The 14,754-nt window shown below is 37.1% G+C and overlaps 1 protein-coding gene across 1 annotated transcript in view; it reads right to left on the bottom strand.

Annotated features, from left to right (window-relative positions):
• The window catches only part of LOC149790744 (protein Wnt-10a-like), a 91,744-nt gene that overhangs the window by 10,560 nt on the left and 66,430 nt on the right, over positions 1–14,754 (bottom strand). The window contains exon 4 of the mRNA XM_089972795.1: positions 12,528–12,793. Coding sequence (XP_089828921.1) covers positions 12,528–12,793 — 266 coding nt within the window. The remainder of the gene's footprint in view (positions 1–12,527; positions 12,794–14,754) is intronic.

Genomic DNA, 14,754 nt, shown 5'->3' with positions numbered 1-14,754 from the left:
CTTCCTGGATAACATGCAACCATATCAACCGAAATAACATCGTTGTAATTGTATTTGGTATTCCATAATCCGCCATGTCCATATTCGACGCAACTTGCGCGTACGTCCTCGAGTAAATCAAATCGTGTTGGTTTCCATGAATTTCGTTCTCTGGCGAAATGAGCCGCAACAGATGGAACGGTAAAACAACTAGTTAGTAATTTGTCAGTATTTTCCGCGTGCTTGCACTGTAAAAACGTCGCAAGATTTTTCATCTCGTCATGGAGGGATTCTGTGCGATATATTTCACCGTTCGGTTTGACAAACTGATCAAATTCACCCTCCTCATTACTTTTGAATAACCATACCGATACAGGATCGGTTTTACTTATTTCGTTGATAAAATCAAACATACTATCTGCCACAGAATTATCTGTGGCAGATAATTCTGTGGGGTAAAATCTAACAGTTCGATCACGTGGAAATATTGTTACTGCGTTAGTCCATGCGTGCGCGTTATGATCGATAATATTTATTGGAGCTCCCTTCGATTTATATTTCGACTGGTACAGTACTTCTCCCGTTATTGTCGCCACAGTTATTGGAAATTTTAATATTTTTCCTAACTCAGCAACATCTTTTATTGTAGCACCGGTATCCCTAACTGAATCAGCCCACGAGTTTATTTTTTCACGCCTTAAATCAGTTAATCCATTTCCACGCATCGCGTTTGTAAAGTGTTCTATTACTCGTTCGGCTACACAATTTAACCTTGAAAATTTCATCGGCGCTAGTTTATCAACGTTAGGTTTTTTATTTATCTCATAAATTCCATAAATAACCGCCGTTACAGGATATGCTCGTTCATAATACGGTTTATCAATACCAGTCAATAGACCCGGTCTGGAATTTTTACTTAATATGATAGTTTTATTATTACCAAGGACAGGATCATATTTGTCACGGATAATCCAACTATCTGTTTCTGTTAATACAATAAATTTTACTCTGAAGAAATATTTTTGATTGCCCTCGTATTCAGCGATGTAGTTAATGATAGTTGCTGCTCGCTTGTCGTTCATTGTGGCATCCGTGACAGTGTTGCGTATAATCTTGAACGTTGACCATGTATGAGATGCACCATCCGTGTAAAATTCTTTCTTGGCGTCGTGAATTTTCGAGATCAAACTTTTATTTTTTGGATCAACCAGATCTCGTACTGGCAATTGAGATAATCTGTCAAGGTTGAATTTATACTTAACAGGCCTAGTTTGGGATAATCTTTCAAACTCGTTCATATAATTAAAACAAATATTTAAATAAAGAAAATTATATATATATATACAATGTCCCAATGTAGATGGTTGATGATCGGCTCAGTAAATCGATGCAACAAATCCTGTAGAAAGGAAATTTGTTGTTGGATGCACTCACAAAACATACGACGAGGAAGTCTAGGACCAATACCATGTCTACGGTGTGGTATTGGAGTGCGAGGAAAGACAGAATTATGTGGAAAGTGTGGCGGGAAACGGTTCAAAGAACTCAAAAGATATTATGACAAAAAAAATAATAGCGGTGAAAACGCTATAAAATCCGTGGAGGATTATATATCAAGATTTCAGACAAACAATGATTTAAACATATAATATTATTATAATGGAGCAAAATATATTTGTCCCACATCCTGTTATAACAAACTATGAATCAAATATTAATGGTATCATCAGACACTGCAAGTTGAAGAAACAAGTTGGTTATATTACTAATGCTGGTTATCTAATGTTCACATGCGGGGGGGGGGGAAAGAAACATTATCTGTGTCATAGATTTACATACGAGTGTCACAAGGGTTTGATCAAAGACGGTCTTGTTATTGATCATATTGATGGAAATCCTCAAAACAATAATTTATCCAACCTTCGTGTTGTCACATACAGCGAGAATAATACATGTGGTAATACAGGAAGATGTAAGACAATCGGAAAGAGGGCGGTAATTTCCACAAACATAGAAACTGGCAAAGAAAATATGTTTCGTTCAATATCTTCTGCTGCGAAATATTTTGATATTCACCCGCAATCAGTACAAAAAGTCGCAGATAATATAACCAGATCTGCTCTCTCGAAAAAATATAAGCAGAAAATTATCTTCAAGTATCAATAACTATCATCACCACATTGAATTAATTTTTTAAATTTATGTCACAGTAGGTCCTCCATACACTACTGAATTTTTGATTTAAGGGGAGATTACTTTGTAATATATAGTTTTCTTCGTAGATGGTTGGTTTTTTATGATCGTAATTAGTCAGTTTAACTAATTACATCGTATTGTGCCGACGAACCTAACTCATTAGACTCATAAGTATTATTTATGGTTTTTAAATATTTCCCCATCATACAACAGATAATATTATTGATCCGTAGGAAGCTGTGTGTAAACAGAAACCGTTACTCATTGTAATTGACCCGCAGTTGTGTGTTCACTGAACTTACAATTCTGGAAAGTTCTTTGACTGGTGCATTAATGCCTCTATATTATTGATTTTCGGTCTGCTACAAATACAGAAACTATTATTCAGAAACTGTTATAAATACAGAAACTATTATTCAGAAACTGTTATAAATACAGAAACTGTTATTATTCAGAAACCACTAAAAATACAGAAACTGTTAAATACAGAAACCGTTATTATTCAGAAACCGCTGTTTAGTGTAAATATTGGTTACTTAGCTATATATTAACTTCCGAAACATATGTTAGTAACAATGTTTGATAGCTCGATCAGTATGGTATTGGACTGTGGCGCTCGCGGTCCAGGATCGAATCCCCATGGCTGACAATTTGTCGGTGGTGCGCATAATTGCGATTTTTATAATAGTGGGGGGAACCGCAAGAACCCCTCCGCTCAGCAAATTCACAACCACAATATTGACTGGTTGTTGATACATATTTTCGTATCACCCACTGGATTAATTATTGTGGGTGTGATTTTGCTGAGCGTACATGTTTGTACTGTCCTTAGTTAGTACCGCTTCATTCATAATCTGAGCTCGCTAATACACTCGATAGGGGCTCTTCATTCATTGTATATAACCATTCATTGTATATAACCATTTCATTGTATATATCCATTTCCTTAGTTAAGTTATATGTTTGTGCCGTCCATGCATAATCTGAGCTCGCTAATACACTCGATAGGGGCTCTTCATTCATTGTATATAACCATTCATTGTATATATGTTATATGTATGTCCGATAAACTTGGTAGATTGCGGTGGCAAGCTACGAGTTTAATGAGGACTGTGCTGTCCTTGTGCTGTCCTTAGTTAGTTATATGTTATGTGTATATCCTCTAAACTTGGTAGATTGCGGTGGCAAGCTACGAGTTTAATGAGGACTGTGCTGTCCTTGTGCTGTCCTTAGTTAGTTATATGTTATGTGTATATCCTCTAAACTTGGTAGATTGCGGTGGCAAGCTACGAGTTTAATGAGGGTTGTGCCGTCCTCCCTCTTGGGCCTCTAGACCGTTGTTTGGCGGGTTAGGGGCTCTCGTAGAGGGAATATTTGCCTAATGAACTTGGTAGATTGCGGTGGCAAGCTACGAGTTCTTGGTTGTGCTGTCCCTGAAACATCCCGACGAACTCGCTAAACACTCGATAGGTGTTCTAGGGATATTTTTTTTATTTTAAAGATTTATATATTATATAATGAACCATGAAAATATCAATGATGTAATTGTCGCTATTAAAAAATTAAAAAAAGATGGAATTAATATATCTGATGAACTTAATCCTGAAAAAATAGTTTCTGATTTTGAGATTTTACAAGAACGTAAAACCATGGGCACACACACACTATCATCTGAATACAGGCTCATGAAACGGATTCAATCGGCAATGTTTCAGTCGCTAGCTACCGTAGAAGATGATCATGTGAAGGAGTTCGTTCCTCTTTCTACCGCCGTAGAAAGAATTAAGTTGTTATTATCCCACGAGTATGAGGCAAAGAAAACGATTAGTACCCGTATAAGACAATTAAGAAAAATAATGTCAGATCGTGAAACGATCCAAAGTAGTAATTCCGAAGATGACTGAGATCTTTGATCAGAAATAATATTTCTGAATTTGATGGGTTAGTAATTTGTTTTTTTTTACTGAAATTTAACAAATTTGTACAAATTTCTTAATTTTGACTACCATTTTTTACCCCATCAAAAACATAAAATTGTACAAATTTCTTAATTTTGACTCCCATTTACCCCATCAAAAACATAAAATTGTACAAATTTCTTAATCTTACAAATTATTTATTTCTGAATTAATTTATTTATTTACTGAATTAATTTATTTTTTTTTTTACTAAAATCAAGAAAAATGCACAAATTACTTGATTCTGACGGGGTATTTGGTAGTCAAAATCAAAGAAAAATGCACGAATTACTTGATTTCTGACGGGGTAGTTGGTAGTCAAAATCAGGAAAATTGAGCAATTTCGATGTATTTTAGTAAAAAAAAAATAAAAATCTCAGTAAAAATAATATTATTAATAAATAAAATTTATTAGGAACAATTTGACAAGGTTAGAACTTTCTTGATTCTGACGGGGTAGTTGGTAGTCAAAATCAAGTAGTTCGTGCATTTTTATGTTTCTGAGGGGGTAGTTGGTAGTCAAAATCAAGTAGTTCGTGCATTTTTATGTTTCTGAGGGGGAGTTGGTAGTCAAAATCAAGTAATTTGTACGATTTCAGTAAAAATCAGGAAAATTAATAAATATTATTTTTTTTATTTTTTTAAGTTGATCGAATTTGATTCTGAAGATCTACGACAAAAGTCCTTACGACGGAAGTCTTAGGACAGAAATCCTTAAGACAAAAGTCCTAGGACTTTACATACAGATTTATTACAAGCTCTTCTTCACGTATGTCAATCAAGCGATTAAGGTGGTCTGTGAGTTTAAAATTGATTCGTGTTAACATATTATCGTGACACCGCAAATACACGGGATTAGTTGGTTCTTGCACGATTAAATTTCCAGGGGGAACTTGTGGTGTGAACGTGTATAGGATGTATCCTTGTTGAGCTTGATTTGATCTTCCGAGATCTATTTGATAGCTGCCATCGATTACGTCACAAACCAGATTGACCGCGACCGTCGGTGTTATATTAACGATCCGCGGGGATACGTGTCTTCCGCCGCCATGTGGATCATTATCATATCTGAGAACAGTTGGAGGTGGTGCTAGTTTTTTCCACGCATCGAGTATTTTAGGAAAAAACTCATCAATGACATCACTGACAGATTTTCTTAACTCGGTTACACTATACCCGGGGAATTTATAATTCGATACATCGGCTTCTGTTAATTTATATTTTTCTAACCATTTATATGCATCAAATTTTTTAAATGAACCTAAACTAACCATCGCTTGAACTATTCGGTTATTAAAATATTCCATATCTGATATAAGCTGATTTAATATTTCCACACGCGTGATGATTTTTTCACGCGATGACGCTGATATGTCAAACATATGTTCGTTAAAATATTGATTCAGTTGATCTAGTTGTCTTTTACATTTTTGATTGATTTCCTGAAAATATATAATAATATCACTCCGATCAAAACCCAAAACATGTCCTGTTTCCCCCTCCCGACTTAGAAAAGTCCATGCCTCAATGGGGGGGTGAAAGAGAAAATGGCTAAATATTAATTTATTTTTAAAACCACGTAGTTTTTCCCCGTATGATGGATTAATTTCATGATATGATTGTCTATCCGTGACATAATCAGACTTTTTCGGTTCTGGTGGTATCGGTGTTATCGGTGGTGATATTTCAGGCCATCCTAGCACGGATCTGATTGAAGATTGATAAATATCAACGGCATAATCAGGCGAGTTTATTTCAACCGTCGAGGACAACGTCGGCTCATGAACGTTTATTGATATTTTTGATTCTTTTCCCGTTATTGATTTTATTCTACGCGCAAATTCCTCACCGATCTCTTCAATCTGGTAACTGCCGGTTGGTATTCCAACAACAACCCAGTCAGGTGTTCCATCGGATTTGTTCTTGTTAGTAAATACAAGCGAATTATTTGCTGGTGTACCATTAAATGATTTTGATCTGATATTTGGCCAGCTGTAATATACTCGTAATTGTGCTAGTGCTATTTCTTTTACTGGAATTGCAGTAGGAAAATTAACACTAAATTCAGGATTAGTTGAACTTACCGAGATCATCGTTATCTTTGGCGGAGTTGTGTTGGTCACGATCTGCTGGAGTAATTCTGTCATTATTGATACTTGTATCTTTAATACCTTCATCGTATATTTTGGTCATCATTGAAAATTCGAAATCAGATATAATTCCATCACTGAGACTCGCTGATAACAACGAGGATAATTTCGAGTATGCTACCGTCGCTGTATGTAATTTTATTTTGTAATCGGATAATTTTTCGTTCGTACAAGTACATATTTTTTTTGTGATGATACCAAGCACACCTGCAATAGTTGTTGCTGCTGAAATACAGATAGTTACAGCTACTGGTGCCATCGTTGTCAACGCTGATAATATTACACCGGTTCCAGCAACAACAGCGGATACTGAATAAACAATCACATCAACGATAACCAATCGTCGTCGATATTTTTTTACTTTTACTGTATATTGATCAACTTGATCTTTTAGCGCAGCCTGCCATTCACGCGCTTGATTGTATCTGTATTGTGCACCGTCCATATATATTTTTATGCAGTAACCAATTGAGGTGTTTCAGCTACAAATTCCAAACACCACCAGAAGGATGTTGCGGTTAATGTCTTATCATCTGCTTCCAGGATAAATATTTCTTTGAATCCGATATTTAATATAACAGATACAACCCCGGAAAACCTGTCGGTGGAATGACGCCATGGAAACGTTGTAAATATTTCAAATTTTGCAGCACTAAACACAGACAGCCTGTACACGCCAGTGGTTGTTGCGGTATATTCGATAGTATTATTCTGTTTTGACCATGTTGCGAATCCCGATGATACCGTGTATACGATGTTTGTGATATGCCCGGGAGATATTTCAGCTGAAATTTTAATCAGATTGATTTTATTGATAATCTCAGGAATTCCCGCTACGATGTCTAGTTGTGTTCGTTTGATCGTGTCTAGGTTACTTTTGATATCAACGAGTTTCATGTCAATGACGGAAGGAGTTCCAAAGAACTTATTTATGGCATCATCGGTTTTCTGAAAATTTCTTCGAAGCCTTGTAAAACCGGTTACGTGAACATCATATTCGGCCCGTAGCGTGGATAGTTTTCCACCCACGTCGTCGACGTATAGTTTGTTTGCGACATCGTTGTCAGTTTTTGGAGCTGTTACAGCTACTATTTTGTTCCCGTTCATGTTAAGTTCACCTGTCATTGTGTCACCGGTGTTTCTCACGCGATTAGCAACACTTTTTGCAATTTCATCTCTGATGGTTTTAAGTGACATACTTGAATCTCTGATTCTACCACCGTCAGTAAACACGGGAATATTATCCGTAACTACACCAAGTACTCGCCGGACTATATCATTCCATTTGATATTGCTGGTTTTTAGTTTACCATATCGATCTTGAAAAATAACAACTTCATCTGAATCAACTCCAGCCAGGTTCATAATATCAGCGAGGTCATCTTTAGTCGCATACTTTGACAGATCAACGTCGGATTTTATTTTCTTACTAGTAGAAGATCTTCCGTAAATGTCAACCATTATAATAAGATCCGTTGTTTAAAATGCTTTACGCGCAACATATCGGTTGCTTGTATAATCGTGCACGACTTTATGTGGCGGCCTGGATGATTTTGATATAGCGTCGAGTACATTAATTACTTCACGGCCGCATATTGGCGGATCTGTCATTGTTTGTGTGGGTAGCGTTGAATACCAAACTTTGGAACCTCTGGTTGCATGGAGTGGTGCGACATACTTGATAAATTCAACAGGTGGAGCTAACCCGTACGAATCAAAATAAACAATTCCACGCGGATCAATCGCGTATGATACCCAATGAGTACCGGGTCCGGAACGTTTGTCAAGATTAATAATACCTGTTTCTAGTTTGTTTGGTTGTTTCGGTAATTGATCTCGCATAAAAACACCTCTAAAGGCGGATATTTTTAATTTTTTAGCAGCATCAAGTAAATCAAAATTTGATGATGGAACGTTTAACGAAATGATCCTGGAAGCCTTAGGCCTCTTCCCCAACGAGATCCCGGCAATCTTAGACCGCGCCCCTTTTTTTTGTATCCCTGCCCTGTTGCTTTCTTTAGTGCCATTCCAGCGGCTGTTCCAACAGCACCTAACGCGGCCGCCTTTGCTACGGCTGGAGCAGCTGCAGCTATTAATGCCGGAATGGCCGCAAGTAGTGGGAATATACCACCCGTTTTAACCATGTCTTTGATGGCGCTCGGGGAGAGATGAAATTGAACTCCAGTTTTTGATTCTAGGGCTTTATTGAAATGTTTAATCTGATTATTTGTCAACGATAATTTGTTTGGACCACCACTAATATGATCTCGTTTTAGTGATATTTTAGTTCCGCATTTGTTGGCGGTTTTTGATTGAAGCTTTTTTACCTGACCAGGAGTCAGAGTAACATTAACATGACTATACGACATTTTTATATAAAATATATTTTTCTAAATAACACGATTAAAGATTTTCCACCGGTGCATCAACGACCCTCATTCGACCACTGCCACCTTCAAGTAACATGGCCTTGTCGCTAAGTATGACCGCGATCGCTCTGTAATCAACACCACCGGTATTTAATGTTGCTTTGAGATGTATATCAACGACAGATTGTTTTGATAGATCAAGATGTTCTAATGAAAAATAATAAATCGGATACAATTTTTTAAAATCTAGTTGTGATATTTGCAACCCGGTATCAACATTTTGATCACGTCCCATAAATGACATCAAACGATGATATGCACGTCCTATGTGATTTAATGCATAATTTAGTTGTACATTTTCTGTTGGTTCCTGTTGTCCGTTTATCCGTAAAGAAATATCTGTGAGACCTAGTTGGTCAAATATCATATGAGAGTGAACTTGTGAGTTTAAACGATTACGGTTCTGAAACGCAATAAAAATATGCCGTGGTGCAGAAACACCCTGTTGTGATGCTATATGCCATGTAAACTGACCGTTAACGTTAGTTTGCATACTGTCTGTGCTTGTTGTTAACCATGATAACAAGCATTTACCACCTGCATCCATGAAAGAAATTAATCGCTGTTCTTCTGCGATCGTTGGAGTCATTACCGGCATCCACAATGAAAGTTTTGATAATATTACTTTACCAGCATCACCAACGGGTCTCCACAGAGCATCATTATCATCGTTCTTTCTTACAAGAACAACCGTGTGTCTAGCTCCAAAAATAACCTTTTTAACATTCCTGCAAAATCCAAAAATATGCGATAGTGGAATTGTACATGAAAAACCTCTATTGCCTCCTAGCAACATATTTCTACGTGCTGCAAATCCCAAGTTGAAATTGTCATTAGAACCATGAACTACCGGCCACACGTCAGCATCAGCGGCATCGGCAAAATTTCTTGGTCGTCTTATTTCATACGGATCACTTTCAGGGTTATCGGAGTTATCTTTCACAAACATCATTGTAGGACCTGCTGATCTTGTATAATCATCAGAATATCTCGCCAGACCAATTATTGTTGTAGCAACGTCGACATCATTCTGAATTGATTCAATATTTTTTCCATCAATCATGTATGTGGCGCCACTAAATAATGCTATGATCCCGTTGTTGACAAAACCAATTTTTACTGGATCTAAGTAATCAGTATCATCCGTTTTTATAATTGTACCTTCTACCTCAAGAAAGGCATCAGCGGGTAAAAAGTATCTACTTGTGTCATGAACTTGTAGTTCAATTCTTCCACGTTGATCTGGTTGTTTTGCGTCATAGGAATAAAATTGATAATCACGTACAGATTCATCCTTAAGGACGGGTGCTTCCATGTCAAATGCTGTGTCGGACACGCGCTTGAACATTTTATTATAATTATTTTTCGTCTAACACGTTGATCACCGCCGGCGGAAAGTTCCACCTCGGAAAGTTCCACTTCCTGATATCAAACTTGAGATATTATTTCCAGATTCACCGAGTCCTTGATCTGCTAACGCCGCTAGTTTTTGATTTGCAGCCTGATTTATTATTTTACTGACATCTGCAGGCATCACCTCAGTACTTGCCAGTTTCACCGGTGGTTGTTGTTTTCGTCGCAATAATCGTGATAATCTTTCTTTGATCGCCGAGAACGCCTTACCAGCAACATTGACAATTGCACCAGGAGCTTTATCACGAACAATATCAATAGCCTTCATCGATAATTGTTTTGCAACAGGTGCTACTTTGGGAGCTATCCTCGTGAATAATCCTCGAATGACATCACCAAGTCCATTTCCGTAAATTGCTTCATAGATTGGTAATCGTGAGTTTACCGCTCTAACCTGTGTGGGTTTACGATGATTATCATGCACAATCATCTTATTTTATTTACCATTTATCTAACAACTAGTCATCAACGAGCTCATCAATAAGTTCTCGGTAAACGCCAATATCTATAATGCCACCTTGAAATAGTCGCCGACAAATATCAGCTGCTTCATTAGTTATTTCTGGTGAATTATTTCCAGCTCGTTTTCCTCCTATGAGAACTTCTAACCGTGACACGTCATTGATGATATTATCAGGACATAAACCAGATCCTGTTTTAGGTTCATCTTGGGGTGGTGGTTGCATTACCGGAGTAGGTACTTCAGTGGTGTCCGGGGATGAGTCACCTTCTCGAAATCCATGTGGTGAACCTGTCGGTGTAAATGTCATTTTCGGTGCAGAAATTTTCTTCGAGAAGGGTGATTTAAGTGACTCTTTAGCCTTTTTAATTTTCGACATCAACCTTTGCTGTGGCGAAGAAGATTGTTGTTGTTGTTCTATTTGTTGCAGAGGTGGAGGAAGCTGATACTGGAAGGACTCTCCTTGTTCTGGTTGTTCCCGTCTCCCTCTAAGTCTTTCTACTTCTTCTTTAAGTCTTTTAAATTCTTGACCTCTAGCTTGTTTTCTGTTGTAATATACGCGATATATCCATTTAATGAAATTATCATCATTTGTTTTTTCATGACCGGGTTTTAAAAAATTAGATTTATTAGATATATTTTTTGATATCAACTCAGGTAATCTCTCTCTTTCAGTGTTTCTAATTTCCTCAACAACTCCTTCGTTAAATCTTGCAATTAATCTTAAGCTCTCTTCTGCTGTTTTGGGTTCAGATGCAAGTTTTTTTCTCACATCGGCGACTTCAGCACGAAGTTCTCCAATACCTTCAAGTATTTCCTCACCAACAGGTGGAGGTTGAGCTGCAGCTATGTCAGTTGGAAGGTCTCGTAAAATCTTCTTTGTCTGTTTGGTTCTTCTTGCTATTTTTTCAGCCTGCACCGCAGTTTGTTCTAATACCGGAAAAATACCCTCTTTCCTCTTCTTATCCTCCTCTTTAATATCTCCCCATATAGTTTTTTCAGCAGCCGCTGAAGCTTTCTCAGTAGCTGCAGTGACGGGCTTAAACAGTTTTTTAGTGTCCTCTTCATACTCAACTTGTGCTTCTTGCTGCGCTTGCAAGTTTTTTCTAAATGAGTCTCTGACAGGAAGAAATTTTTTAATTGTTTCTAATCGTTCTCGTGCTGTTCTTGCAGTATGAGATTCTGGATGTACCATTTTTATTATAACATAATAATTTAATTAATATCAGCAGAAGAGGAGCAGCAGAGAGGGTACCTACCAACGTTGGTCGTCAAACAAATAAACAAGAAATAAATAAACACGTAGAGTACTTTATTTTTTCAGCTACTATTTCAAACTGAGGTTTTATTAGTACAATCGGTCATTGCAAAAATAAACATCTCAAGGAAAAGTTCATTTGTAAAATCTTGACCTTTCTACGAGATGATTTATTTGTTTGTTTTATTTGTTTTGTCGGAATTCTATGCTCTGTTCACCCTCTCTGCTGCTAAAGTACGTATGGTGGAGGAAAATGGGAATACTCGAAGTTCGTCGATCGGGAGTAGGCAGTAATTGACCCTCCCATAACTGAGCATTTTGGATTAATGGCAAAATCGACCAAGTAAATTCAAAGGTAAAAGACAATAATGCCAAGAGTTGGAAAGGCATACGTTAACATGTCTAGGTTCATGTTCAAGTGAACTTTGAAGTTGTAATCAAAATACAAATTCAAATGACATATACAAGTGCCACCAAACCGGTTAATGTTTGCGACTTAAAATATGTTAATTCGTCCATCCATCCGTCTGTCTGATGTATGGATGTTTGTGTTCACCCATTTATCTATATAACTAAAATCAATTATACAGTTCTACTAATAAAGTTAGCTAACTCAATAACTGACTGTATAACTGACAAAACAATCAACTGAATGCAGTTAAAAGATAATAAAAGTTTACAAACCAGTCGACCAACTTTATTGTTATGGAGATTAATTTTCGCATGGATATCTCCAGCATTTTCTTTGGCGTCCATGAACTTGTGAGCGAAGTCTTCGCCAAACTCGACATTATGGCTGCAACCTCCCCATTCAAACTTGTCATGTATCTGTCCCTGCATACTCATGTCGCAACCACAGGATTTCAGCTTGCCCAAGCTACACGCCTTGGACACCTGATGAGTCACTCCTGCTGCTGCAATAGCATAAGCGAATGCAGATTCTCGATATCCTGAAAGAAAGAAATAAAAGGTCTAATTTATAAGGGTTGTGCCAACCGTACCTTTTCTGAATCTTGGTTCTGTATTCTTGGCACTTTTTGAGCAACAAACTTCAGCTCAAAGTCCTGAAATTTGGAAACTGTAGATTTCATTAGAATGATATTACAAATATTACATGCAGGATGTCGCGGGTTCGTATCCCAGCAGAGTCACACCAAAGACTTATAAAAATGGTACTACCAGCTGCCTCGCTAGGCGCTCAGCATAAAGAGGCTATTATTATGACTGATGTCAGGATAATGTGACTGGATGGGACATTATGCTACATGTCTGCGGCATGATGTCCCAGAGTTAGACATCACTATAAACTGCTACAATGCAGTCATCGTGACGATATGACTGAATGTTATTTTGAGACTACGCTTAAAATCCAAATCACACACACACACACACACGAGCGCTGGCGCACAACAAAAATGGGAATGACTTCAGTTTTTTTGCTAGCGTGTTAGCAATCGGAACAACCTCTGCTTTTCCGTCATGATGAGAAAGAAAACACAGATATAATTCTCTGCCATTCAGAAGTATATTCAGCACAATTTTTATTGATACATCACTATATGGTCGTGGAAGGAGACCAGGTCACAAATAGAATATTGTCGGCCTTTAATGTCGCAATATATGTGGTACTTCGGTCAAATATAAGCGAATTCCTACAAACTCCATTCAGGTTATTTCTCCACATGACGGAAATGGCGAACGAGGTATTTTAATACAAATAATACTATCATACAGGTTAGATAATTTTTAATACGTACTCTACGGAGATTCGAACCCAGGTCCGCGGGTAAATTAATTTTCATGTATCTACACAGTCATTCTACACAAAAATTCTCTAACCTGTATGATAGTATTATTTGTATTAAAATATTAATTCTGCCTACTATTATCAAACATTCTTCTATAGGAATCCAGGGATAGCACTTTCCGTTCTGTCTGGTGTATATTTATAATTCTCTATAATTAATTATATATACCTTAATTTCTTTCATAAGAATCCGGAACGACTGTGTAGATACATGAGAATTAATTACTAGGTCGTCATGCGAGTGTGTCTGCTACACACGAGTGCACACAACACCGATTGAGTAACACCATTTTTTTGGTGATGTGTGCTTAGTCGTGAAGGAATATGGGCTCGTGTGAGCAGGCAAGGCGATAAGAGTTGTTTACCCGCGGACCTGGGTTCGGATCTCCGTAGAGTACGAACTAAAAATAAATTCTCTAACGTGTATGATAATATTAATGTATTAATTCTGCCTACTATTATCAAGCATTTTTCTATAGGAATCCAGGGATAGCACTTTCCGTTCTGTCTGGTGTATATATATAATTCTCTCTCTCTCTCTCTCTCTCTCTCTCTCTCTCTCTATATATATATATATATATATATATATATATATATATATATATATATATATATATATATATATATATATATATATATATATATGAGATGTTTTAAGTTTGGACTTTTGAGCTTAGTGCTCGAATAATTTCCGAATTGTGAGACTAAAGTGTGCAATCTTGAGTTTGGGTGCAAGATTTGGTGAGCAACCTGAATCTGACTTTTACAACACCGTTAAGGATAATCTTAAAGTCAAACTCAGTATTACGCTTTGGGATTCCAGGTTTGACTTGTCACGAGACATATCAATCATACAGCTTTGAATCTAAGTCCGAGCTACAGTTTTACTGTCAGCCAATTAAACTTAATGACCTTTCATAAGCGTTCTCAGAGAATGGTTAAATAAAATCACGAGCGTAAAAGTTATAGGACTTGCATCTTTGGCGTTTTCGGTTCGCATCCTAACAGCAGCGCGTATAACGAAATGATGCTTACCTAACCATGTTCAATGGTTTTCTACCTGTGCTCCGCATTCCTAAATATCATGGAAGTCTGTATGACAGT

Source organism: Sinohyriopsis cumingii, chromosome 10, assembly GCF_028554795.1.
Source record: "Sinohyriopsis cumingii isolate HCF-2022 chromosome 10, ASM2855479v2, whole genome shotgun sequence".
Lineage (NCBI taxonomy): Eukaryota > Metazoa > Mollusca > Bivalvia > Unionida > Unionidae > Sinohyriopsis > Sinohyriopsis cumingii.
The sequence above is the reverse complement of the archived record's forward strand: the minus strand, read 5'-3'. Positions and strand labels throughout refer to the sequence as shown.